This window comes from Calypte anna, chromosome 4A (genome assembly GCF_003957555.1).
Source record: "Calypte anna isolate BGI_N300 chromosome 4A, bCalAnn1_v1.p, whole genome shotgun sequence".
Lineage (NCBI taxonomy): Eukaryota > Metazoa > Chordata > Aves > Apodiformes > Trochilidae > Calypte > Calypte anna.
In genome coordinates, this window is record NC_044248.1 from 42,351,447 (window position 1) to 42,378,995 (window position 27,549).

Consider the following 27,549-nt stretch of genomic DNA (forward strand, 5'->3'; position numbering starts at 1 on the left):
AATCTTTCTAACTGGTTGGGTACAGAATGAATTGCTTTCCATTTCACCATTCTCTACTTCTCTCTTGTTTCTGTCTCTTTTTTTTTTTTTTTTTTTTTTTTCATGATCTGCTTAGATTGCCACTGAGGAGCCATTGAATCCCATTAAACATGATACAAAGAAAGGCAAACTTCGATATGTGGCAAATATCTTTCCTCACAAGGGTTATATATGGAATTATGGTGCCCTCCCACAGGTAACATTTTTGTTATAATGGTGAAAGTTTTCTGTCTTCTGTGGAAATTGCCTTGTAAATCTTGAGTTCTGCTTGAATGCAAATCAGCTGCAAGAGGGGTGTTTCTCTTTGATGCATTTATAAATTAGGATTTTTATTTTTTTTTTCATATTGGGCTTTCGTGTGCCCATAAACTTGGATCAGGATTTAAGTGTGGGTGTAAATATGTGCCAGGTTTCAGGAAGGAGTTAAACCATTAAGAAATCTCAAGTCTTTAGTCTGTGTCTTTGTATTGTGATGAAATTAAACTTCCATGGTCTGCTGTTGAAGAGTGCTCTGTCAAGTAGACCTTTTCTGCATAAACAAAGCATTTTTTAGAGAAGGCTAATTTAGGGTTTTCATGTATTGCAGCATAAATTTTAATTGGGATTTCCTAATATCTTCAACAAAGAGGGATACAAGAGCTGTTCTTTTTTAGATTAAGCCTCAACTGCCTTACTTAACTTTTCTCTGAACTGTGAGACTTTACTGATCATGACACATTCAGAATTTTGAGCTATGAAAAAGCTCAGCTAATCACTGAAATTTTGAGCTTAATGAAAAGTTTTAAACTTTTTTATTTCTGTGAATAATACATTGGACTCAAATTAGGACTGAACACCATGGTGGAGCTAGAAAAGGCTGTTCTCAGAAAGCTGATGTTTTTATTGGTGTTTTTATTAATGATAGTAACTTAGTTGAATTGTAATTTCAGATTAGTTGGTAACAGCTCTTTTTTTTTTTTCTTTGACAGACCTGGGAAGATCCAAACCATGCAGATAATGTCACAGGGTGTTGTGGGGATAATGATCCAATTGATGTTTGTGAAATAGGCTCAAAGGTTTGTCTTTATCAGGATTTATTTAATTTATGAGGGTTAATTTAATGATTAAGTAACAACTTCTGGAAGAGAAGGCCAGATGGAAAGCAAGGCAAGATGGTAGTAATCTCAAGGGATGACAGAAGTATGCATAGGGGATCTGAAGAGGGTATAGATAAAGTAATGCTGGATTTTTAAAAAGGAAAAAAATGCCAGGATTTGGTACAGTCTATCTACTGTATAAAAGGGAAAGTAAGTCAACATTACTCTGATGTTCTGTGCCTGGATGGTGAGTTTTGTGTGAAGGAAGAGAGGGTTAAGATTTTTGGGGAAAGAAAAATTTCTTTTTCCCCACTTAGTAGTACTGGAGCTAGGAACAGGCTTCTGAAAGATGAAGTATGGCAGAGTCATGCACATAAAACTACAGTGTTAGTCTCACAAAGGAGGTAGATTTGAGTTCTTATGGGTGCAAACAGAAGTAGCTCCCAGGAACCTGCTGCAGCATTGCAGTTATGAGAGATGGAGTGGGTGGATTAAAAAGAGATGCACTGTATAGCATTAGTGGGTGTAGGGCAAAGGTTTAGCTCACTAAAGAGAATTCTGTCTGGAGGCAGCAAAGAATGGAGCAATCTTCTGTGGTATCAAAGATGGAGGTTCTGAAATATATGAGTTCAGAAGAGGGGCCTCTTGGGATCTTAAGGTAAAGGCAAGTTTTATTGGTGACCTCAGTGAAGGTTCCCAAGAAAATGCAAAAAAAAGTTGTGCTGGTATTTCTGGGAAAGGGGGGATAGGGGTGTGTGTTGGAGTCTAGAGAAAGGAACAGCAAGGAGAGATTAAGACCAAGAATTAAGAAAGTAGAGTCAAGTAGAAGAAAGGAATTAAAAAATGAGCATCAGATACTTTTTACTTGCAGTTTGGGATGATGATCAAGGTTTGGGGAAGTGGGGTAGAAGGCAGAGAATTTTTCTTGGCTTGTGCTGTCTACTTAAATGCTGACTGGAGAATTGAGGGTTGGATAGTAGCAATGGTGAGGAGGGTAGCAGTGTTAAATAGATATGTACTTGCAATTCTTTTAGCTGCTGGTCAAACATGTAGTAAAATTATTTTTTCTGTAAGGTAAAAGAAGTTCTATGTAGTGTTTTCCAAATTATTTATGAGTTTATGTTCTGTTTCAGGTTCGTTCTTCTGGTGAGGTTGTTCAGGTGAAGGTCTTGGGTGTTTTAGCTCTTGTTGATGAAGGAGAGACAGATTGGAAGATAATTGCTATCAGTGTGGATGACCCAGAAGCTCAGAAAATTCATGGCAAGTATTTTTATATTTATTAATGCACACTAGTCAGCAGCTTGAATAGTGGAGTGGGACCTAAGTTTAGGCCACTCTGGACAAGAAGAGGCATCCAGGGGAAAGGCAAGATGTTTCTTGTTGATTTTTAAATCAGGTGCTTCCTTCAGGAAGGGCATATGTGCTTTCACACTAAGCTTTTGAAAAGGCTCACTTGGTTTTTCAAGAGGACTGGTCATGCAGAAAATCTTTTGACTTCTGAAACACAACTGCTTTAGAAAGTGACCTCTTAAAATTACAGGCTTATCTCATATGTAACAGTGCATATTTACCCACTTGGATTATGTAGCACACTGCTGTTTTCCTTGTTGAAAGTGTTCCTTTTGTAGTTTCAGGCATTGTACAGCCCTTTTCAGAATTCAGCACATGTCCAGTGTTTTGTCACTTGTAACTGGGTTACGTCCAGGGTTTGTTGCCTGTTATCAACAATTAGGTTTCACCTTTTAGTTTGAAACTTTGCAAAGTAAACTGCTAATGCAGCTCACCTTAATATCAGCCCTGATTAGCACTGCAGGGGGAAATATCCTGTCCAGACTTGTCCTCCTTGTGACCATGCTTCTTGTATTCAAGTGGAATTCAGGTGCTAAAATGTGTCTCTGCGAATGACTTGTGGTGTAACTCTACTTGTAGACTGTTTGTTAATAAGATGACACAGATGTGTTAAACCTGCAGGGAATTAAGTTTTTACAGCGTAGGTAAAGTGCAGCTTTTCTCTGAATAAATGGAGGTTCTTCCCTCGGATGCAGTGTCATTGGAAATCATGAGAATTAAGTGAGGAGGTTTGTCCAAATGTTAGTGGTTGTTATGAGAGCAAAAAACATATATGCCAGCAGGCAGATATGGTCAGAGCTTGCTCTTTGCTGAGCAAAGGGAGCACAAAGGCAGAGAGTGGCTTTCTCTGGAGGAATAGGGCTATCCAGTAGCTTTTTAAAGAAATTATGTTTCTCTGGCTTTGAGGCTTTTTCATGGTTTTTGACTGTAAAGCCTATTACTGGACTGGCCCTTCATTCTGAGTTTTCTTTCAGGTTGCTTTCACATGGAGAATACTTTGCTTGTGGGGAAAGAAGGGGAGAAGAGGAAATGAGGAAAAGGAAACTGTTGGGTTGATGCTGATTAAAATCATTGGGCAGATGAGTTACTACATAGTGTTTATGGCTTTAACTACTATGGCAGTTAGAGATTAAGAAATTCATCTTAAGCAAATAGTAAGTAATAGTTTGCTGTTAATGCTAGTATCAATTTAAACCTTTCCATAATGTGCAGTGAAATGCAATATGTGTCATGCATAGTTACAAGACCAGTAATTAGCTCTTTATTTCTATACACTGATCTATTTAACTCTTACCTTTTTTCTTAACAATTTGTGAGAAGCTTTAACCATAAAAATAGGTTAGAGAATTTAAAAGGAGTCTACTAAGCAGAGGTAAAACTGGGGCAGTTTATACCACTGGATTCAGTATCTATTTGAAAGCCCTCCATTTTGTTTTGCGTTTTTGCAGGTAATGACTGATTTGTATCAGCTGTATTAGCTTTAATGTGTTTGGGAGATAAATAAGGATTAGTCTTGTTTTTTTAAAAAACAAAACAAAAACAAAACAAACAAAACCCACACACTGTAATGGGCAAAACCATTGCCTGTAATTGATTCCTGTGTGCATTCTTTCTTGTCAGGGAATAGGTGCAAAAATTGAAGACTAGAACTGTCATTCTGAGGTTCAGAGAAGTGCAGAAGTATTAAGCCAGTTTAATATGGTTTTTAATATGACTGGAGTTACAGTCCAGGATTTCCAAGAGGATAGAAAAAGGAAAAAAAAAAAAAAAAGCCTTCATCTGCTTTCACAAAATGTGAGTAGCTTGCAGTGTTTAACATCAGTCTTTCTTCAGTCTGAAAACAAACAAATGTGTCAGAGTAGGCCTTACAATATGTCCTTTTATACTTGTTTTTTCCCTCTCCCCAAGTATCCCTTTATGCTGAAATAATTAACATAGCAGCTACAGATAACACTGGTATCTCCCTCAATAATTGATCTGCTGCTGTGTTACTGTGGTGGCCTCCTAGGGAAAAGATGAGACTAAATGTTGCCTTCTAAGTCTGCCCAGTAATTTTTTGTGTCATTTGCTAAACATTTTTGGGCTGGGAATCATCACGTTTGCTTTCAGCTCAGTATGTGCACAACCCCCCCTGAACATTTGGAAGAGTTAATTCTGAGACACCAGCATGGTGATCGCTTGCAAACCTCATCTTGAGCCCACACAGTGCGTTAACTCCTCTTGCTTCTTTAAGCACACCCCAGGCGCTCTGTGTATTCCCCTTCTGGGAGTGTGATCATTCTCCTAAGTGCAATTGATTTTTCTGAGACTTCACAGAACTTAAAACTGAGCAGTCCAAACATCTGAGCAGTTCTCATTGTTTATTCATAGCACTCCACTGTACTGTGTCCTGCAGGCATTTATTGATAAATACTGGTTTAAATTGGAAACCCTGCCTAGAACTCTGTCTTTCACACAGAGCAATGAGAAACTCTAGTTTATAGTGACAGTACACAGGAATGATAAGCAATACTTAGCACCTTCTCAAGGGGGAACTGGATCACCAGTGAGAATAGCAGTGTATTTTTGGACTGACTTTGGAAGGTAATCTGTGTGAAATTATGGATTTCACACAGCACTTTGTACTGGCAGGAATGGGGACAGTCTCATTCCAAATACAAGCTGTATATTAGATGCAGGTATTTGTATGAGGAAGTTTATTTCAGACTAAAACTAGAAAGCTTCAGATTTATCTACTTCAATAAAAACTCTCTTTTGTGGATACATGAAGACTCTTGTGTTGTCTTGCTGCTCAGGCAGTTGCTAGGCAGAGGGCCATTAGGAGGCCAGCAAAGCAACTTCAAACCAGGCAAGTCTGGGAAAGGGTCTTAAATCTACACAGAAGTACTAAATCTTAGTGGTGTAATAGGCCTGGCTGTTACTCCTTCTATTGCTTTCTGTTTGGTTTGGTTTCTCATTTGTTTTGTAAACCAAACAAGGGGGTGTCACCCTCTACCTCAGTTACCAGCTAGAGTGCATGGAGCTCCTCTTTGGGATGAATGAGGAGTCAACCAGGAGCTTATGGGCCAGGATTAAAGGAGGACAGGGGCAGAGGACATCATATATGGGGTCTGCTGCAGGCCACTTGAGCAGGATGACTGAGCCCATGAGGCCTTTATTAGACAGATAGGAATAGCCTCACATTGGTAAGCCTGGGTCCTTACAGGGGACTTCAGATACCCCAATATCTGTTGGAAGGACCAGACAGCTGTAATTTGATCTAAATGTAGATGGCAGCTTCAGGGTTGGACAAGAGGCTTTGAAAATGGCTGGCAGCTGAAGCAGGAAGCAGCTTATAAAAAGTCGTGACTCTAAAAAGGTCACCTTACCTTTTGTGAGCAAATTGGGCAGATGATGGATGCTGGGTGACATTTTGCAGGAGATTTACTGGTCTGGAATCTTAGTAACTGGTTTTTGCTATTGGTCACATGAAAGATGCCTGATCTGTTCAACAGCAGCAAGTGATTTGTACCTGCTTTGTTACACTGCTGTTTGCTGGCACTGGAATAGTTAACTGTGAATTGTTGTCATGCTTTTTCTCCCATGTACAACTCGTTGAGTTAAGCAATGAAACCCTAAGAGGCCAAAAAAAAAAAGCATAATGGATTCTCTGTACCATACATTGTTCTGGACCTTTGCGTGTGAGTGTGCTGAGATGCAGAGCAGCAGCAGAGGCCCTGAAAACCTTTGTTGTGAATTTGTGTAAGCATTCAATATAAAGAAATTAATTATCTCTGCTGAGGCTCCCCTCCTACCCCCTCACACCATGCTGCACAAAATACACCAAATGCCTTTATATGGAATGTAGCTGTTGCTTCCTGTAAATGTTTATAAGATGTTATTAAAAACATATGTCCTCTCTTCCAGCAGACCTTGTTTAGAAAGCTTGCTGCAAGCATGTTGTTTTAGCTTTGCTTGCAAGAAGCAGCATCTGTTGTACTAAAAATGGTAGTTTTGTACAAATGCTTTTGTTGCTCTCTTTTGTAAAGCCAAATAGAATTGGAATCTGTTTGCAGTGGCTCATTCCCTTCACAGGGCGCTAGCAGCAGTTTGTGCCAACCTCTAATGATTTTCCTTATTGAGACAAAAGTGCAAGCCTTAATGTGATTAGCTATCTCTTTTTACCCTTTAGTGTTTAACATTGGTGCCTGGAAAAATGAGACCTATGTTTGTGTATAGACAGGACATCCAGACAGTGGGGATGTGCTGACAGAGGCCTGCAGGAGCCTGACACTGCTCTGTCACTCTGAGCAGGGCTGGCTTGTAGAGATGAAACCACAGTCTAGGTGCATGCTTGCTACTCCTTTACTTGCTCAGCCCCTTTTGACATCAGCATGAGTACATAGCTCTGGGGGAAGGTAAGCAGCTGGGATCAGAAAAGTGTCACCTAAATTTATTTTTTTTTCCTAATATGCAGCTAGCTTCTATAGCTGGTGCAGTAATTCACTGTACTGCTTATTGGTGGTAGTTTTTTTATTGCAGTGTTGCACTTTTTCCTGCTGCTGGCCAACAACTCCCATTATAACACATTTCTTTTTTTTTTTTTTCCTTCAAACATTTAAACTTCATTTGGTGCCCAGTAGCTGTCTTTCATAAAGAATAGTGAAGTGTGGGGATGAAGGGGAATAACTTGCAAGGAACCAAGAAAATGAAAACAACCACTGTCCCCCTTCTTAAGTCCTCAAAACCAGAATGTGCAGCAGATAGTAGTTAAGGGGCCATATAATGCTACAGCCTGATTTTGTACAGTCATTTTACCCTAGGCAAGGTATTTTGCAATAGAGAGACTGAAAATGAAAGAGATTATTCTGTCCATGAAGATGATCATCTCTATCTTAAGGAGGTAATGAAAGCCTGCCCCAAAGCCCATTCTAATGTTTTGAGTCCTTTAAGGAAATATAAACAAGGCTATAAAGCAAAGAACAGGTAGGAATGGGCCTAAGTGTCAATACACAGTAAAACACTTTCTGATGAACAGATTTTATGGGAATAGGAGGCAAATAACAAAAGAGGAGGAACAGAGAAGTAGAGTTAAGAGAAGGCTGCAGGAACAAGAAGAAAAGCAACATCAGTCTGAGAAAGTGTGGCTGAATTTAGTGTCTGAAAATGGAGACCTGGACACTGCTGGGAGGCAGGGAAATTGCTGCAGCAGCCTGGTTTGTTTTACAGTCTTGAGATAGTGTTCTTTCAACAAGTACTTGAAATTGTGGGCTCAAACCTCTCAAGAGAAGGAGATGACAAGGGCTCAGGATGGGAGGCAGGATGTTCCCTTGCTCAGAGAGGAGAGGAAGGTGATGCACAGGAGCCCTGACACTGATTTGAATAGAAGCTGCTGTTTTATTAGTGCCCAAATAAAACATTCTGGCTCTGATAAAGACACTACCCTTTTCTAAATCATTCTTTCTTGGTTGGTGTCACGCACCCACCCCAGTGAAAGGCTTCTTGTGCTTCTAAACATGCATTCCAGCTGGAAGACCTGCCTCTAGCACAACCTTATGTGCCCTTGCCTTTTTTTCTGGGATTCTGCCAGTGAAACTCCCTAATCTTCCCCAGACAGATGGCCAGCAGCCAAGTTCAAAACGTGTTTTACTCCAAGTCTAGAAACACATAGCACTACTAAGTGTGTGCAGAGGCAAAACTTTGCATAGAATTTTTCAGATTTTCATAGTTTGTTTTTTGGGTACTGTGTGATCCAGTGGAATTTGGGAGTGGCATCTATCAGCTTATCTTCCTCTATAGGTTTGGTCCTACAGTTTAGTCCACATGTCATCTCGTGATGGTCTACAGAGAACTGAATGATCTCTACAAGACTTTTTCCCTTTTCTTGCTGTTCTCTTTAGAAATACTTGAGTGCCTTTGTTCAGTTTCATAGACTAGAATTTAAAAAAACCCAACACACTTAGGCACTTAAAGGTGGAAAGCACAGGACTAGGTGTCAATTCTGTTGGTTAAGCAACTCTGAAAATCTGCTTTATGGGTCTGGAAAGACAGCAAAGTATCTATCAGGAATCACTGCCATCCAGGAGGTGTCAGTGAGAGAGGCATCATTTATGGGAGAAGAGAATGAAGTAGCCAAGCAACATAGAGTGAGAGCAAGAAACAGGATGAGATGCCAGGGAATCAGGAAGGGAGAAACGAGCAAGTGACTTGCCAAACACCAGAGAAGGAGAATAACACCATGGAAGGTGACCTGAGCAAAGTGAGATTATGAAATAGCAGGGAGACTGCATGCAAAGCACAGCAACAAAAAGACAGCTCCCATTTCCATCAGAAGTGACTGTGGGAGGGAAATAGATGGAAGGAGAAGGATTACACCAGCTACAAAAAGTGCTTGGCTTCCAGAAAGGACAAAACCCTTTATTGTGTCAAAATCAATTAAAATGGTATTGAAAGCCTTCCCATGTGAACATACTGTCAGGGAGTTAATTTGCCAAGGGACTAATAGGAGCACCTGATTGGAAGTGACAGGAGTGGTGGTCTCAGAGGACAGCCTGGTATCATCTGATAAGCACAGCAGAAGTAAACGTTTAGGATCAGGAACTGCTTCTTTGCTGTACAGCAGTGCAGCCCTCAAGCAGAATTACTGTGGGACTCTTTAATCTCTTTCTGTACCCACTGGGGCAGTGTTCATCCCTGCCTCCCAAGGGTGTCCTGCATATGGCATGTGTTTTATTTGTGTCCTGTCTCCTCATGGGAGGTTTATAGAGGGAAAGGTAGAATTGGTTTATCATTGTGAGTGTGCAGATATCAAAGGATTATCAGTAAGTTAATGTTTGGGGCTCCTGGCATATATCTATCTTGCATCTAATGGGTTGAATTTGGAGCAAAAGGATGCCTTTAATATAACTTGTGAGCAGTCAAACCTGTATTTTGTTCTGAAGTGCTGGTTTAAAAATCCAAGGGTTGAAATTGTTTTTACTAGCTATTCTTTCATTATCAAAACATGTTTGTAGTCCCTGCAGGGGAAAAAAAATAAGTCACTGGATAATCTAAGTATTGTGAGAGGCACCTACTGAGATGAAAGCTTATAAATACAGAATTTTCTTCCTCTCCTGTCTCAAATATGGTCCTTTAATTCATTATCCCCTTGGCTCTTAATTAACAAAGGGCAGGAGGCAACTGATTTATCTATTTCGTGTGGTTGTGAAATCATAAGATATCCACTATGGGAAACTAATGTGATAAAGAAGTTCCCCAATGACTTCTAAAGTGCTCAGTGAAATCAGATTGCTTGCAGATCCTTTATGAGACTGTAAAAATTAGTATTACAAAAAATGTGAGTAAAAATGACCAGTTTTTTTTATTTGTTTGTTTATTTTTAACCCACAGATATTGATGATGTCAAGAAGCACAAACCAGGTTACCTTGAGGCTACAGTTGATTGGTTCCGATCATATAAAGTCCCTGATGGTAAACCAGAAAATCACTTTGCTTTTAATGGACAATTTAAAGACAAGGTGAAGATAACCCAAAAATAAAGATCCACCTTCCTGCTTATACAAGGGATCTTTGAGTACAGTTTGTTAGGTTAGGAATAAATAATGTTTTCTGTCTTTTTATTCAGGGAAAATGCATGGGTTATTAAAGGAAGTCTGCAAAAAAACTATTGAGCCCTAATCATGACAAGACTTACACATCTTGTATGTAGGGTTTTTTCACAGCATTTTCATTCTCCCTGTCAGAGAAATGAACAGATTGTCTTTTCAGGTATCTTTCTGGTCCTGATTAATACATTTTTCTGTCATTTTTTTTTTAAGGCTGTGTGGTTTAAGACAGACAATAGATTGCAGATTTTTTCATATTTGGTATTTGTTCAAGATACACTTTTTCCTGGTAGTTCTGTGTAAGTGCATTTGAGCTGTTGTTGCCTTGAAGGCTGAAAAAATATTTTTCTCTCTTTTTTTTAAATAAGAAATGAATGGCATTTAAAACTATTAAAGTGAAAATAGCCAGTGTTTGAAAGGAGAGTAGACCTGGGTATAAACGTTGCTGAAGAAAGTAGCTGGATTTTTCCAGAGGAAAACGGTGTGATTTGACTAAAAGTGCTTTTCAAATTGTGTGTTGCACACTCTCAGTAGAATTTTTTTGGCAAAGAATCACAGGTTTATAATGAATGGTGTCCATGTGTCAGCTATTTCAGTCTTGCAGTGTACTGCCAGTGTTATTAAATGCCTTGTCACCAACACTGACTTTACATTTTTGGCTGATTTTTTCTGGCTAAAGAGATGCCTTAAATCCTTCCTGCACAAAACCTGTCTTTTTTATCAGAATTGTCAGGCTTGGTAACCTGATTCCTATCCTAAAAACTGCTTTTAGAGATTTTCCTGCTCTGTAAAGCAGTGTTGCCCTGTAGCAACAGTTTAACAGACTATATCCCTGCCAGGCCATTGGAGTTCAGGCTTGGGACACTAAATCCTCTGAATATTGTTGGTTGGGAGCACTTGAATAATTCTGAAGCATTTGTAGAGACCCAGGATGTGGTGAGGCAGCTGTGGCTGTGCTCCAGCAGCTCTGGTGGAGTTCCCAGTGTTCCAGTGGCATTTTGCCAAGTCACTCTTTGTTAGGAAATGTCAATGGCAGTTTTTCTGCAAGCCACTCAAAGATATCATCACCTCAGTGCTGTGGTCTTATTTTACTTTTTTTTTTAAAAGCTATTTCATCTCCTTTCTGCCTCCAACATTGCTTTTGTTTTAATCAAATAACTAATGCAGAAACTTGACATTGTTGCAAATGCTTAAATATACAATTGGGCAATTAGTGAAATAAATGCAAATCTTGCCACTAGAGGGGAAAACCTTAACTCTAATGTACAGGTGTGACAGAGGAGTCATAGATCATACAGTTTGTCCTATTTACAGTTTTCTTACAGCTGTAGGTGTCTGCATCCAGTTCTGATTTCATTCTTGTCATTCAACCTTTTTTTTTTTTCTGGCTGTGGTCTGAGGGAAAATCCTCACTATATTATCATTGTATTTGACAGAAAGTGAAGTTTCTTTCCATAAAATGGTGTTATATTTTCCAGAAAGTTAATGAGACCTCAAAGGAGGCCTCTGAAAATAACACATGAAAGAGTATGTTTTAATAAGCTAGTTCTGTGGCTTTTTTCCTGTTAATAACATTTTAAATATAAATTTTTTCCCTGATGTAACTAGGATTTTGCTGTTGAAATTATTAAATCCACCCATGAATACTGGAAAGCTTTGCTTCATAAAAAAGCTGATGCAGGTAATATTAAGTGGTAAGTATTCAGTTGTTTTTTTTCCCCCTTTGTATTGTTCTAGTACTGGTGGTATTCAACATGTGGCAGCTCTGCATGCACTGCTTGGAATTTTTGAGATGACAGGAAAACTCATGGTTTTGATTGATAATTACCTGATAATAGACCATGATTAACTAATTGCATCTTGTATGCTGATGATTTACTGGAAAGTAGTTCCAAAAATACACTGATTTTATACAGGTGACACAGACTTCTTAAAGTTGTGAGAAATGTCCCCAGAGTGTTTTTTCTGGATAATTTGGGGAGAATCTCAGTATCCTATGCAAATTTTCATGTCACTGTTTATCCTTAGTCTAAAAATCCCTCAAACCCAAAGACACAAGGAACACCCCTGTTCTCATCCAGTCTCCCTGGTCACTTTGTGTTTTTGACTTCCTCATTTCTTGGAGATACACATTCCTGAGCTCTGTACATTAAGGTGTTTTTAATTGTGTACTTAATTACTCCTTTCCACTGATCGATAAAACATGGCTTTTGTTTTTCAGCACAAATGTTCTGGTGAGTGGCAGCCCATTTTGTTGCAGTGAGGAGGATGCCCGATCCATTGTGCAGTCAGTAAGGACAATATTTACTTTTGTTTCCCCACCCTTATTTTGTTTTTTAAGGCAATTATTAGAAAAAGAAAACTCAGAGCTCCAAAACTGCCACAAAGTAGCTAAGCTGAAATGACCCTTATGCAAAAATTTAAGGCATAAAGTAAAAGAGCACAAAGATTATGGAGGAGATGTAAGCATTATAATAGAAACTTTTTATTACAGGGGTCTAGTTGTGCTTTCTGTCAGGTTTATTATGGTTCTAGTAGGGAATTTTTGGCTTGCTTTGCGTTTTCTCCCTGTGCAGTGTTGTGTCTTCTGATCCTGAATAGCAAGATGTGACTGCTGTTTGTATCTAGCCTGTTGTCATCACTGTCTCCCTTGTTGCCATGAGATACCACCCAGTATTAGCACTCATTGACTGCCTGACTGTAGTCCCTAATCAGTAAAGGGATCCTTTGTTTGTCTATTTGCATAATTAAATGCATTGCTGTAAGAGAGGGGGATGCTTTCTGAGTGTTTCTTAAAGAATGCCAGTTATATTCTGAAAATTAACATAAAATTTAAACAAGCAGGGTTCCTGTTCAGGCAAGAAAAATGTCCTGCAGGTCTGGTGCTTTCATCTGCAAATGCTGGTGAAGGAGAATTTCTGCTATTTTAAAATTTACTGCTTTGGATGCTAGAAATTAAGCAAAATAACCAGAAATTACATGGGGAAAAGTACTCCCAAATATTGTGCCTTTTTTTATTACTGTAGTCACAGTAATTATGCAAGTTCAGGTGTCAAGGAGCCAGCATCCACTGTCTGTGCAGTCACCAGTCCAACAATATTTCTAGTAAGAATGTGTTGCCCTGGGTGGTGTTTTGTCACAGGCAAATAAGACTCCAAGTTGCAAAAAAAGGTTGATTTAAGAAAGAAAGAGGTGTCAGACTTAACTGGTTTTTCCTATTTAGGTCTCTTGTCTTCTCTAAAAGTACCTTTATGGTTGCACTTGTGAGTCTTGATTAATGGGACTGTTAAGTTTTAAATTAAAGAAAAACGAATTCTGGAGTTGAAGTAAGCTCTTAGACATGTCACAGCTATAAGAAAATACCTCCTCTGTACCTTCAGTTTTACTGAAATCTTTAGTCAGTGTTCAAATGCAACTGAAATTTCAAGTTCAAACATATTTGGATGGTGAGAAACTGCAAAGGAATATTCCTTTTGTGTTCTATGCTGTTTATACTGTGAAGCATGTAGAGTAAATAATTATCTGGTTAAACCAGCAGTATCTGGACAGATAATTATTTTGTCTCAATAAGAAATCAGAAGTTTCCCTGTTCTTTGAAGGGAGGATAGTAAAGCCAGTTCATGAAACAGGTACCTTGAGTCAAACTTTCATCTTTTTTGTATTATGAGTATTTTTCTTCTGATGAAATACTATCACTTCCTAGATTTTTATGCCTCATTATTTTCTTTAAGTGGTTTAGTGCTGGTTTTGTGGAGTTGTCATCACATACTCCATCATTCTGCCTCAGTTCAGTCTAAGGAGTTTCATTGTTTTTGTAGGCTGCTGTCTCTGGTACTTTTTAGGCAGGGGAAAGATGCAAGACTTAAATATTTTTCATACTGCATGCAATTTCTGGCCTACAATAACAAAAAAAGAGTAAAATGCTCTTGAAATATGAACAGTGGACAGTCAGACTGAATGTAAGCAAGGAGGTTGACTTGCATATTTTAATCAAGTATTTTTTGTCTAGTCTGCTGTGGTTGTCAGGCATGCAGCTCTTTCAGACTGAAGTGAAAGTACTACATGAGTGTTGGCTGCAGAATTTTAATGGCTGTGGTAGTTTTAAATGAAAGCTGCCTTTGTCTGTCTGGGTTTTTGTGTGTGTGTGGTTTTGATTTTTATTTTTAAAGTAAAAGCAGATACATTTCCTTCTAATTTATATCCATCTATTGACTTCTAAATAAAACCCCCAAATGAAAGGTCAGGTAGAGATTTTATGTGCAAGTGCAGGGAAAAGCCTATTTCAGCTGCTGCAAAATTTCTGAGCTACTTGTGCAGTGAGGGCTGATTACCTTCAATTCTGTTTCCTGGGTGAGACTCCAATTACAGAACTTCTAAGTGGGTGCTAATAGCCTTTAATCAGGTGCTTCAAGTTCTCAGAAAAACTAAAGAAAAAACCCAAAAGGCAACACTTAGTGTTGTTATGAAGCAATTTTTATGGTGAGAGAACTAGTGAAGTCAAATGGAAATCAAAACTTGATTCACTTGGTTAAACTACCATTCATTCATTAGTTTGTTTTGTTACCTATGAGCAACAAAGAAATTTTCCTAGTAGTTGAGGGGGCTGGGGAAAGGCATACCCAATCAGGTAGAATATCATCCTGTGGGGACCACAAGGTTCTGTTTTTATTAATATATTTTGACTTCAGCAGTAAAATAACTGTGTTTGGGTGCTACTTGTGAAAATAATACTATATATGCTAAATACTAATATATTGGTTTGGGGTTTTTTTCTTTCTTATTTTTTTTTAGGCACCAGTATCTGTGAATGGAGATTCTGTTTCCCCAGAAGGTACATTTTTACCCTACTGCTCTGAAATTACCCTGTCCCCTTTTAATTAGAACATGAACAGAATTCGTGGCTTGTGAGAGAAGATTATTTTTGAGTATGAGTGAAAAAATAACCCACATAAAAAGATGAGAAGACCAAATTTTTTCTGTCATTGATCATTGAAAGGAAATGCAAGACATTTTTAAGGGGGAATTGTACTTATTTTTCAACTGTGAGTTCTAAGGACAAAATTCTCTTTTCACTGTTGTGACTCTTTTTCACGTTAATAGAACATTGTTCTTGTTCAAGAAACAAGAATGCATCCTACATTTTAATTTTTAGCTAAATGCATAGAAAGAAAGATTTTTATATTGGCAGGAACTCTAGAGAAGACGTAAATGCTCTTTGAGATAGGCAGTGCTTACAAAAAACACTACAAGAAAGTTTGTCCTGTGTAGAGTTGCAGATTATTTGCAAAGTAACAGAATCACAGAGGTGCCTCAGTTGGAAATCTCTGAGATCACTGTCAACATCCCCCTGAATAAAATACATGGATCAGCATCTGTATCACCCACTAAAGCATGTCCCAAAGTGCCTCATCTACCTGGTTTTTAAGTACTTCCAGGGACAGTGATTCCACCACCTCCCTGGGCAGCCCATTCCAATGCTTGACTGCTCTCTGAGTAAAGAAATTGTTCCTCAGATTTGGTCTAAACCTCCCCTGGTGCAACTTCAGACCATTTCCTCTGGTCCTATCATTCTTCACTTGAGAGAAGAGCCCAGCACCCACCTTCTTACAACCTCCTTTCTGGGAGTTGTAGAGAACCATCAGGTCTCCTCTCAGCCTTTTCTCCTCCAAACTAAACAGGCTGATAGGCCTGTAGTTCCCCAGATCCTCCTTCCAGCCTTTCTTGTGGATGGCACTGGCAAACCTCCAGGCATCTTGGACTTCCCCTGTTTACCACAGCTGTTGGTAGATGATGGACAGAGGTCTGGTGAGCTCCTCTGCCAGCTCCCTCAATATTCTTGCATGAATATTGCAAGAATTCAGTATTCCCACCTGGCCCCGTGGACTTGTGGGTGTCCAGGGGCCATAGCAGGTCCTTTACTGCTTCCTTCTGGATTATGGGTGGATTGTGCTGCTCTCCATCCTCATCTTCCAGCTCAGGGGGCTGAATACCCTGGGGGTAACTGGTCTGACTAATGAAGACAGAGGCAAAGAAGACATTAGTATTTCAGCCTTTTCCTCATCCTTGGCTGTAATGTTTCCCCCTGAATCCCATGAGGGATGGATATTAACATCTGTGTAGCCCATGTCATGGGAACAGAGTTGCATTCCATTAGCCCTCATGTGGCATGCCAATAAATAGCATTTCTTTACTGAAATAGTGTATCTCAGCCCTCTGACATGCAACTGACACAATGTGCTGATCTTTGATCTTTTCCAGAGATGGTCACACTGATGTCATAACTTGGTGCAGGATTGTTTCAGCCAAACTGTTACACTGAAGTGATATTTTGAGGCTGTGCTTTACAAAGGCTGGGGATAGAGCTCACCCAGAATAATGTTATGGGAGGGGAGATAGCTGAAAAGGCAGACTGTTTATTTTTCAAGTGTTTTTACATGCTAGTTATATGGAACTAATGTCATTCCTGGTGTGTATTTTTTTCATTTTAGTTGATTCCTGGCTCTTTTTTCCCAAGTGATCATCAAAGTGTCCTGAAGCTTCATCATCACATCTTAAAAGTCATCTCTTTTTTGAAGAGAGGCAAAAGTAGTAACTGTTGGGTTCCTGTTGACAGAACTTATCAACTTGTGTAAACCTTCTCTCATGTAAATAAACGAAGACATTATAAAATTAATGTTTCCTTTCTGTATCTTTGTGCAGGGTGGAGCAGAGGAAAGAGGAGGGCTTGCTTGCCTGTTTGCTTCTGAGTCTGAGAGCTCCAGAATTGCTCTTACCCACTCAAAAAGTGTAGTATCAAGTGACAGGGGAGGTATCTCCAGCCATGTTCTCTAGATTCAGACTAGTCCAGCCTTCAGCAGACTCTGTTCATTTAGATCTTGGGGCCAAGATCTGGGGCCAATTTAGATCTGGCCACCCTGATGGTTATCTGTTTCAAGTGGCCAACAAACTATGCTGAGCAGTCTGCCAATTCTTTCACGTGTGGCTGTGCAACATTTCCTGACCTGCAGTCACTTTTGTGCCCAGTTGTCTCTTCATGTTTCAGAGAGTTATGGCAGAGCAAACTTGCTTTAAAAAACAACCACAGCTTCACTCCAAAGAGTAATACAGCTCGGAAGAGCTAATGCCATAACAATTGAAGTAAGGATGCACGTGTGCTCTCTGTTCTGCATCCTGTTTTGATAACTTGTGGGTTTTATCAGGCAGGAAGGACTTTCCTTATGGAAAGCTTCCATTTTTAGAATTATGTATGCCTGAAGTTCTTTGATAGGTCCTCATTCAGTGAGACAAGCTTAATAATGAAATGTATAGAATAGAACTTTGTGCTTTCATGGTAAAAATATCTACCATGTTTTTCTACTGCAGGATTATATCTGGCTTGTGTGTACCCATGATGTTCATTAAGACCAAAAAATAACCACCCCAGCTGTTAACTAGAAAGAGAGGAAATGATGATAATATAGACAGACAGATTTATGCAGCTTGTTACTGAGACCAAAGGTGAGTGTTGTCTGCTTTGTATGATTACTGCAACAAAAAGTTCATGTTGCTGACACTGGAAGGCAATGGAAGATAAAGAACTTGGGAAGTTCTTGCCAGAGAGGACTAACTTTTCCATACAAAGAATAAGTTATTAGTAAGAAAGCTTTCACATTTAGCAATGTTGCTTTGATTTTAGGAGATGATTTTCCTAGTTTGTTTAGTGACTTTACTCTAGAAATTTGTATAAGCACTGGTCACTTGGCAAATCTCAGTTTGAGCCTCAGCACTTGAGAGTAGATGGAATTCTTCCATCTGCTGAGGAGTTTTGCATGGTTTTATACACAGTTTAGGTGTGGTATGAAAAAGTGCAACATAAACCTGAGATATTAAGTACTGCATTTTGGTTTTTTAAATCAAGACATCCAACATACTATTACAGTACTTATTTTCCATATGTTCTTTGGATGGCTTAAGTACACGCAGCATTATTACTTACAAATATAATGACTTTTTGGGTTTTGTTTGTTTGTTTTTTAGAGAGAGTAAATGCTTCTTTTGTGTCTTGAGTTCTTAGGCACATCTGGACAGTGAAGGGCACTGTGTAAAATTAACTTACCTTCCTTTTACATTGATCACTGGTGTGAAAAGGTGTACACAAATGGAAAACAAGTATTTATTACAAACTTACCAATTCTGAACCATCAAGAGTAGGTCAGAAGTTTCTTCAGATAATTTATAGTGGGTTTTGAACTTTATTGGTTCCACTGTATTGGTTACATGTGGTTTGAAATTCAGAAGTAGAAAATGAATTTCTAGATCACATTAGACTTCGTGCAGGAAAACTACAAATAGTACTTATGAAAGCTGAAAAAAAAAAGTGATTGGAAATGGCCAATACTATCATCAGTTTGAAACTGTTAAAAGGTTTCTTCCATGTAGAGTACATAAACAGGTGAGTATATAAAGCAGAGTATATAAACAGTCTTTAGACTGCTTTCAGCATGTGTTTATATACATTTTCTAAAGATGTTTTCCCAAGTGGTAAGAAATGAAGCAGTGTTATGTGTAGCCTTGCTGCTAAAATGTACTTAATGCTGCTGATGTGGGTTTCAGAAATTAATCTTAATGACATTGCTGGCATGAGATTGTTTGCTAATAAGAGGGTTAGCAGGATGGGACAGAGAAACTAGAATATATTTTTTACATCCCCCCAGGAAAAACAAGTCTATGCAATAAACACATTTTATATCTTAGCTTTTTTTCATGTCTTCTGTTTGTTTGTATTTATGTGCCTGTTCTGTCATATTTAAATTTGGTTTCATTCTAGTGGGAAGTTTAGTGTAGCAGTGTCCATTTCTGGGTACTTCTATGAAAAGGATGTTTTTATATCTGACACTAATGTCTCCTAGAAATAAGTCTTGAAGAGAAATGAAAATATTCTTTTCCCCCAGTAAATAAATCCAGCTTAACTATTTTCTGTTTTAGATATATAATACACATTATGTACTTCTTTCCAGGATAACTTTGCCATCTCCATTTTCTCTTGTCTGTTTTGGAAAGAAAGAAGAGATTATTTTTTTCCCCTCCCTTCACTACTGTGAGGGTGGAGGTTCTTTTTTTACATATGGGATCAGTTGCTGCTCAAAATAATACCTCTTACTGACATGGAGTCCATACTTCATTCCCCTCAATTGAAAATTGTACTTATGTGGAAATAATGTTCATTTTTCTTTGAAGCATGAAAATAACAGGACTGTGGAAATGGTATGCTATTGTCACTGGTAAAATGTTATTTTCATGCTGTTAGTAACAAAAGCCATCCTCTGAAATCCCCCAGATGAACAGAAAGTAATCCTGAAGTGTTTTTGGAACATAACTGTTATGGAAGGAGAATGCTTTACCATAACTTCCCTGTGCTTCCCACTTTTATTAACACTTGAGAGCTGTGGCATAAAGCAGTCCTAAGCTGACCATATAATTTCATGCTTCTCTTTGTTTTTACTGGATTTAAATCTTTTTAATAGGTTGTAGTTCAATTTTAGGCCTGTTAAAAGGCAAAAGCAATGTAAAATGGTTTTTTCCCCCTTAGTGTAAAACTAATTTGTCCCACATTTGGTAACCTGGGTTCCAGCCCCTGAAGACAAGAGACCTGGGACTTAGAGAACAAAGAGGTGAAAAGTTACTTGGAAGAGAATAAAGAATGGAAGCCAGGTCTGGGAGGTTCAGGCAAATTAATAAGTAGATCATTAAATAGGAGTGACTAAAATGCTGTAAAACAGTTTTATTGAAATACTGCAGTAACAATGCCAGTTTTATGTGACTGGAGAGGTCCACAGGATCCATTTGCCAAGAAGAACATTCATCTACCACACAGAAGCTGGAATCACACCCCTCAAGTGCTTGAAAGTAATCTTTAATCTTCAGTCTTTTAATCTCCTTGGTGGGGGGAAACAGTGAAAAGCAGCAATTGTATTTATTTTTGAGCTGACTTTTGGGTTATGCAGAGAGGGCCTGGGTGCTCAACAAACCTTGACTGGTGACTGATCCACAATCCTTTGATTTCTCAGAGCTTACTCCTCTTGTGCTGCAGGAGGATAGACATTTGCAGTGCTCTCTTCCTGAGTGTGATAGTGGGGTCTAGAGGGCAGGCCAAAAAAAAGCCAAGCTCACTGCAGTAGATTGTCACTTTCATTATTTTTCTGCTTTGGCTAATTAATTAATTGATAATTATTGCGGCAGCAGCTTTCAAGTGTTCTGGAGCTATGGGCAGAATTCATAGGTAGTGCTGCAAGTTTTTTTCTCATTCTTGATCTGATAAGTTACAACTGAATCAATCTTACCAGTGATTCAGTATGCTGAGTCAGAAGTAAGATTTTTGTTGATGATTTGATCTGCTGTAAGGGTCAAAAAAGGCTTTTCCTTTGTAAGGGAAAAATGCAGAAGCCAAAAAGAATAGCACAGTTCTCTGCATGAAGGTAATGTCATATGTACAAGAACACTGCTTTCCTGCTTCAAACATCCTCATAAAGTTTCTAGATTCTTCACAGATGTCATCAAGTTTAATACTAAGTTTTGTTTATTATCTTTGGAAGAACAATGCTTGCACTACCCAGGTATTACAGCACATACTCTTGCCTGAACTAGATTTTATTCCTCATATGTGATGTTTTGGGAATCAAGACTCTTGCAGCCCTTTATTTGTGCAGTTTTCTGACTCTGACAAACCCTGTAAATCTCTCTTTTTGTGTCTATAAATAGGGACAGTGTCTGTTTATGCTACAGTAACATTGTGGGCATTAGTTGCTTAAAAACATGAAACATCAAGGAAGCTTTATTACTAACAGATGTCTCTGTGACCCTATAGGTTGGCAGCACAAAGCTTCTCAGCATTCAGATGAGGTGTTTTGGGATCCTGTCAAAGTTTATATGGCTCTGTGTTGTGTGTGGAAGGGAAATCCTGGAAGAAAAAAGGAATCAGGGTAAGAGCAGAACAGCTGAGCAAGGGTCATTGTGAAGTACATGTGAAAAGAAAGTTGTAGCTTGTTGTGCAGCTCAGTGGGAGAAAAAGAAGACAATGGGAGGACCCAAATGAGGGAAAGGGAAATAGCATCTCCTATCCTAATATGAGAAAAGATTTGAGATTCTTGTTTCTGTGGGCCAGAGTGTCATCAGAACATCTTTGTTACCTACCAATCATGTGTTGCTCTCAGATTATGATAATCTGTTCTGTAAAAAGAGTCTCTCTGATTTACTTAGCTCTCTATCTTCATCTGGAGTGGTTTGTGGGACCTCCAACAGAAATGCAAATCAGCCTTAGATGTGTTTGTTCAGTTCACACTTCTTGGAAGAAGTGTCACAATGCTGGAAAATCCCATAATGATGTTCTGTGACGTGCCAGCTCTTGGTACATACGTAGTAGAGCTAATGTGAATCATACCAGTATGCTGAAGGTCTGCCTGAAAGTGTAATGTATGCAAGTGGCACAGCATGTGATATGTTTCCCTGATCTGGTGATCTCATGTAAAAACAAAAGTTATTTTTTCAGAGAAGGCAGAAAAAAGAGCGGGGTGGGGGAAGGGAACGGGGGGGATGGCAGAAGGGGAAGTGCCCTTTACCAGGAAGGGACCAAGATACTGTAGCAGTTAATGAACATATGCACACCAGCTCCTAAAATTCAGGATTTTTTTTCCCTTTAACTTAAAAGCCTAACCCTTGTCTAAATAGAAGTTTATTAAAATAAAATAAGTTTGGCAAATTTTTTTTTTGTGATTAGTGGTTGCAGAGTAAATAGAGATTGCTGACTCATTTCCAGTTCTCTTGTGAAATGATCAGGTTTTACTTTCTGAATGTTCACATTGTGAATTTTCCCATTTAACAATGTCTGTTTAAAATGTCTATTTTAAAATTCTTCATTTTGAAACAAGGCTGTATTCTCTGTCCTTTGACCCATTAAATGATAGTGTATCATAACCATGAAATGCTCATTCTCTATAGCAACCAGGAAGCCATGTCCTTGATTTTAAAGAGGCTATTTTCTAGAATTTGAATAATGAAAAAAACTTTAACTTTGCAGCCATAACCATTTCCTGTTCTGTTAGAACCTGTTGTAGCCATGAGCAAAGAGCATTGTAGCAAGTATGTCAAAATGTGGATAGCACCTCTAAGAGCTAAACTGTTCAGGGGAGAAGGGAGGTAAGAGTTGGGAGGACAATTAAGTGCTATTTCTGTTTTGCTGCTGAGAGAATTTGAGGAGCAGTGAACTTCAGGGGGTTACTTAGGGGCAGTGGCTGATCTGTGAAGGGGATTAACTCTCCAGAGACTTATCTTGACCCCTCAACCTCTATAATATCACAGTGTTATTGGTTGACAAACAGTTATGTGGAGCAATAATGGCTACTTGTAACACAAAACAGTCATGTAAGCAGGACTGTAGTTTAAGTGATAAATTCAGCAAAGCTTAAAGTAGTAAAAACATAGGGTTTTGGGACCTTAGATCCATGCTGTTTTCTCTTAAAGTCTTGCTGGTCTATGTAACACATGTTGCTGAGGCACAGAAAAGCAAATGGCTCAAGAGGTTTCTACCTCAGATCAGATGAGGCTTGAAAAGATTTACAGTTTTGATTGTGTAACTAAACCAAGGGTATTTTTATAGAAATGGCTAAGGGTGGGATAACCAGTCTAAACAAGTCAGCAGTTCTGAGGAAGTGGTAACTGAAGGCACTACTCTGTTCAGCCAGGAAAAATGGTCTGCTCATAGACCATGTCAGAATGGGGACTGCAACGCAGGAATAAAAAATCTGTGCTTTGTTCTAAGCAGTAATGAAAAGGTTATTGCCTGCCTTGTGGCAATGTGACCTGACAGTGAGGCTGAGAATTTGAAGCAGCATTCAGTCTTCAAGAAAAACCCAAATCACTATCAACAACCTCAAACTCTGGATGTTCATCACCCCAGTTTGGAAAGAGGATGAGAGAAGTCTTTCTTTTTACAGTTCTCCTTTCCATATGAAAAAGAGAACCATATGAGAAGCACAGAAAGGAGAAGTTAAATGGCACTTTTATGGTTTGTTGGCAAACACTAGGCTATTTTTTTTTCCCCTTCCCTTTCCACTTCCAAAGTTGTTAATTCTAGTTGAGCCCATTCTGGATGATTTTAGAGAGGGCTTACAGGGAGTTAGCATGATAACATGGTCCAGCCACAAATGATTTCTGCAGAAGATGGACCTTTGGCATCCCATGTGGATCCTGGATGCTGTATGGGTGCCTTCAGAAGAGTTCTGCCTTTTTGTTGAGACAAGAAGGCAGCAGAAAGAGGTGCACCATGGAGAATGAGAATCTGAGGAATTTGCACAGAGAAAAAATGATTTGCCACATGAGATTAGGCAGTAACATGTGGACAGTTTTCTCTTTGCAGAGCTGATGGTTTTGAGGCTGGGGATAGTGGGTGGTCAGGCAAGGTGAGGGCTCGTTTTTGGAGGGTACAGATTTGTAGGAGAGAGCTGGAACTGGAGTTGTCTGGATATGCTGAAGGAGAGAGGAGGCAATAAGCACTACAGAGTTGATATATGTGAAAATGAGAGAGATTAGGGTTCTAAGAAGACTGTGGAGATGAAATAAATGAGTGGATTTTTCTGGGGGAATCTTTTTTTCCCCACCTTGTATGTTACTGCTCTAATTTTATGCTTGTGAAGAGAAGCAAATGAAAGAGACCTTTCTTTCCCTTGTTTGTTTCACAGTGCCCATCAGCTTTTCTCTATCACTTGGCAAAACCCTGTGACACACACTTCGACCACAGCAGCTTGTGTTCTCATTCTGAGAATATGGTCAGACTGTGGTGCTGATTAGAAAGGGGTTATACAGATGGCAACCTCAACTTCCCCAGTTATTTTAGGCCCCAATCACTTCTGAAAGAAGGATGAGCTTAGGGGGAACAATTGATTCATTCACTTAAAGCCATTAGGCTCTCAAGTCATCTTGTGTTATTTTCTTAGTTACAGCATCTTCTCAAGAAAAGATCCTGTACAATGCAGGCACTGACCCAAGAAGGAAAGCAGTAGTTGGAAATACATAGTGTGGAGTGCCTTCATGTTTGCAGAAACTTCAACATTTGGTCATGCATTTGCCAAGGTTTTCCAAAGAGATTTTTAAGATATTTTTCCTGTAATCAGCAGTTTTGTCTAATTCCTTGTATCAAGTGAGAACAACGTATTTTTCATTAGGGTGATCACACATCGAAGTTGATTTGAATACACAGTGGTGCAGGCAAAGAAGAGAAGCTCAGACTTCTAAGAAAATATATTTGGGGAGAGGGAGTTGCATAAAGATTGAGTTAAAATGAAAATGTTAACCAAAACATTGGGCTTAAATTTTCCTCTTTAAGTGGTTGGCAAATTGTCTCCTGTGTTCCAGATCCCAAATTTAAAACGTAGTTATGCTTTGTGAAACAGAAGACTTACTACAGATGTTAATTTCTGTATGTGATAGAGCAGTTATGGCAGGAGTCAGATTTACACCACCAGGAATTCCAAGTTTCATTGCAGACTGAGTCATGTAGTGACCTTCAGGTGACTCTGGGTTTTTAAACTCCAACATAACAGAGATGGATCCTGAGCAGTAAGGAATGGCTGCAGCTTCCCTGGGCTCTCCTTGAGTTTGGCCAAGATGGGTGCAGAGGGGCAGGGATGGGCTGTCCTGTACCACTGGGTACCCCAACCTTCAGCCTGCCATCAGCAGGCATAGCTCAGCTGCTGCTTTCTCTGGAAATCCTCTTCCTTCCCTTCCCTAACCCTTCCTGGCCTGGCAGGAGGGGCCAAGAGAGTAATCTCCAGAGCTTCTCCCCCTCTCTGCCTGTGACAGGAAAGGGGAAGTGATGCAGGGTGTCAGCTCTGAGGGCTGCTTTCCTGGAAGCATGCTGCTTTCTGTGGAGGTGGGAGTTCCTGTTGTTGCTTTTTCGTCCACCCCCTCCCTGCCCCTGATGCAAGGCTTTTTGTTGGATGTCCTGAAGTTTGCTTTCTTGATGTTGAAATCAGTTTGTGACAAATGGTTCAGTACCCTGAGTGGGAAAACTGTGATTTGAATCTCTAAGAGGCTTATAGGAGGTAAGGGAAAAGAGAAGGTAAGATGAGGAGAAAAGACATCTTCATTCAGACCAACTTGCAAATTAATGCCATGTGGCAGTCAGAGTACTGAGCACAGCTGCATGGTCACAGGTTCCACATCCTCACTGACCAAATAGTTTGTTGCTTACCTCAGATGGACAAGTCAGGGGAAAGGAAAGGCAGAGACCTCCTGGGCCCCACTGTCATGTGGCACATCAGAGTGTCTGGTGCTGTGCCTCATGCTGGGACATGTGAAAATAGTCAACAGTGGAATAGCTTCGTGTGCAGAGCCTGGTTCTGTGAAAATCCAGGCCTAGAGGGCAAAGCAGCACACACAACTCTCATGCAGATGAGTAGATGCTGCAAGTTTACTAATTTCCACCTTCAGCATTGACTTTCTTCATACAAAGAGATGTGGTAGCAGGTCTGGGACTGCTGTCAGGCTCAGGAAAAAGCATTCAGCTGCATGGGCAGTATTTACTGTCCCCATTTCCTCCAGAGAAACAGCTGTAGGTAGGAGTGGTTGTAGTGCACATCACCTTGAACTGTTTTTACATGTAGTGCATGGTGTGCATATCACAGGTTGGGAAGTCCTGACCTAGATAAAGGGAAGGCTGTGAATTAATGCTTTCAACCTGTTTGGAATTACAGTGCCATAAGTGAATGCTGCCTCTAAGAGGACTTATTACCAGTAAGATGCAGCAAGCTGGTGGTGATCTACATACTCTGTTACCAGCAGAACTGATGAATCAGACTCACTGTTTGCATGCTCTGAACTTGAGTCCACCAATATAAAAAACACATAGAGGAGGGGAAAGCAAACAGGGAGGTGGCTGATTCAGTTCCATCACATGGGGCTTCACAGCGCACATCAGAAAAGGACAGGAGAGGCACACGTGGCTGGATGTGGTGATAGAGCAATTCCTGGAGAAAGTGTGTGTGAATCTGAAATCTGTAGAGTTACTGAGACATCAGCTTTGCTTTGCATAACTGCAAAAAGTGGAAACTGGAATAAGGGGTCAGACAGTGGCTAAAGGCAAGTCCATCTTTTCTGAGGGATGATGAGGCTGGGGTGGATGCTGCCCTACCATATCAGGGGTGGCCACAGCTGGTTCTGTGGAAGGGCAGGAAAAGTAAGAGGTTCCTCACTCCTGGCTATGTAGCATTTTGCTGCCATCCTGGAAATCCTCTAAGGCTTCAGTACCTTATGCTGAACGTATTTAAAATAGCCATGGTTATTTCATGAGGCTCATACAACATGCCTACTCTGTTATTTTTCATAAAATACTGCTATGTTTTGGTAAAAGAAGAGTGGGATTATATTTAAGAGCTCACAACCAACTTGTTTCAGATGTCTCAGGCTTTGTCATATTTGTTTAAAAAAAAAAAACACCCACCAAACAACCTGAAAAACACAAAGTCCCCTGAAAACAAAGGTAATTCTTTTCAGTAGGGAATTTTCAAACTAAGCAGCTGTTTTTTCAGCTGTTGCAGGTATTAAACAACAGCAAGAGAATCCTCTGCTATGACCTGTCACAGGAATTAATCCTGTCTTGATCATGGTGAACAGCTGGGTTCATTGCTTCTCCTGCAGTAGTAATCATCAACTTCATGACTTGTTACCTGCACAATGGCTTGTCAAAATTTTAAGCTAATGGTTTTAAAAAAATGAAATAGTGAAATGCAGATGTTTAAGTGTATCCTCGGGATTCATAAATTATGGGAGTCAGAGTGAACTGTTGTTAGGAATGATGTAGGTGTTTGGAACTGACCTACTCTGAAGATATTTTTCTTTCTTAAAAAATGCTAAATGCTTTTTGACCTTTCTCCCCAGTGCAATGCAAATGACCACCTAATAACACCACTTCACTTTTGTTGCTCTTTTGTGATAATAAATAACATTTACTTTTCAGTGGTACTTGAATTATGCAAATCGAAGTCTCACTAAGAGCTTTTTTTCAGACCCCCTAAATCTTCAGTGTAACTTATTCTTTAGTAAATAGCTCAGGGAAGTGCAACAATGACAAAGGATGGGCAGATGTGTTTGGATCCTCTCTTTAACTACATATATGCTCTGTAGTCACTTAAAAAAACACAAATGCCAAAAAGCAAAAAACTTGGTGGCCTGTATAGATGTTAAAAGATGGAAATAATGATAGGAATTGCTGTGTTTTGTTATCGTCAATAGAGGATTTGTTGCCAATTTACTTCACTTAACAAATATCAGTGGGACCAGTCCTGAAAAATCTTACTCAGAACATCCTGTAGGCTTCCTTTACTTGGAGACCAACATGTTTACTTCTGGCTTGAATCTGCTCATTGTTTAGATTGAAATCTGCTTTGCATGGTCAACATTGTTGAAAGTAAGTAGCTACCCTTCTAACTCCTGCACTATCAGCACAAGAATAATTACAATCACAAATAAAA

General features: G+C 39.4%; 1 protein-coding gene across 2 annotated transcripts in view; it reads left to right on the top strand.

Annotated features, from left to right (window-relative positions):
* The window catches only part of PPA2 (inorganic pyrophosphatase 2), a 29,301-nt gene extending 12,589 nt beyond the window's left edge, over nucleotides 1-16,712 (top strand). For both annotated transcript variants that reach the window (XM_030450037.1, XM_008505054.2), the window contains exons 5-12: nucleotides 116-235; nucleotides 1,008-1,094; nucleotides 2,249-2,375; nucleotides 9,834-9,961; nucleotides 11,657-11,742; nucleotides 12,270-12,339; nucleotides 14,840-14,879; nucleotides 16,537-16,712. In XM_030450037.1, the coding sequence (XP_030305897.1) occupies nucleotides 116-235; nucleotides 1,008-1,094; nucleotides 2,249-2,375; nucleotides 9,834-9,961; nucleotides 11,657-11,742; nucleotides 12,270-12,339; nucleotides 14,840-14,879; nucleotides 16,537-16,565 (687 nt within the window). In that variant the 3' untranslated portion in view covers nucleotides 16,566-16,712. The remainder of the gene's footprint in view (nucleotides 1-115; nucleotides 236-1,007; nucleotides 1,095-2,248; nucleotides 2,376-9,833; nucleotides 9,962-11,656; nucleotides 11,743-12,269; nucleotides 12,340-14,839; nucleotides 14,880-16,536) is intronic.
* The last annotated feature ends 10,837 nt before the right edge of the window (nucleotides 16,713-27,549 follow it).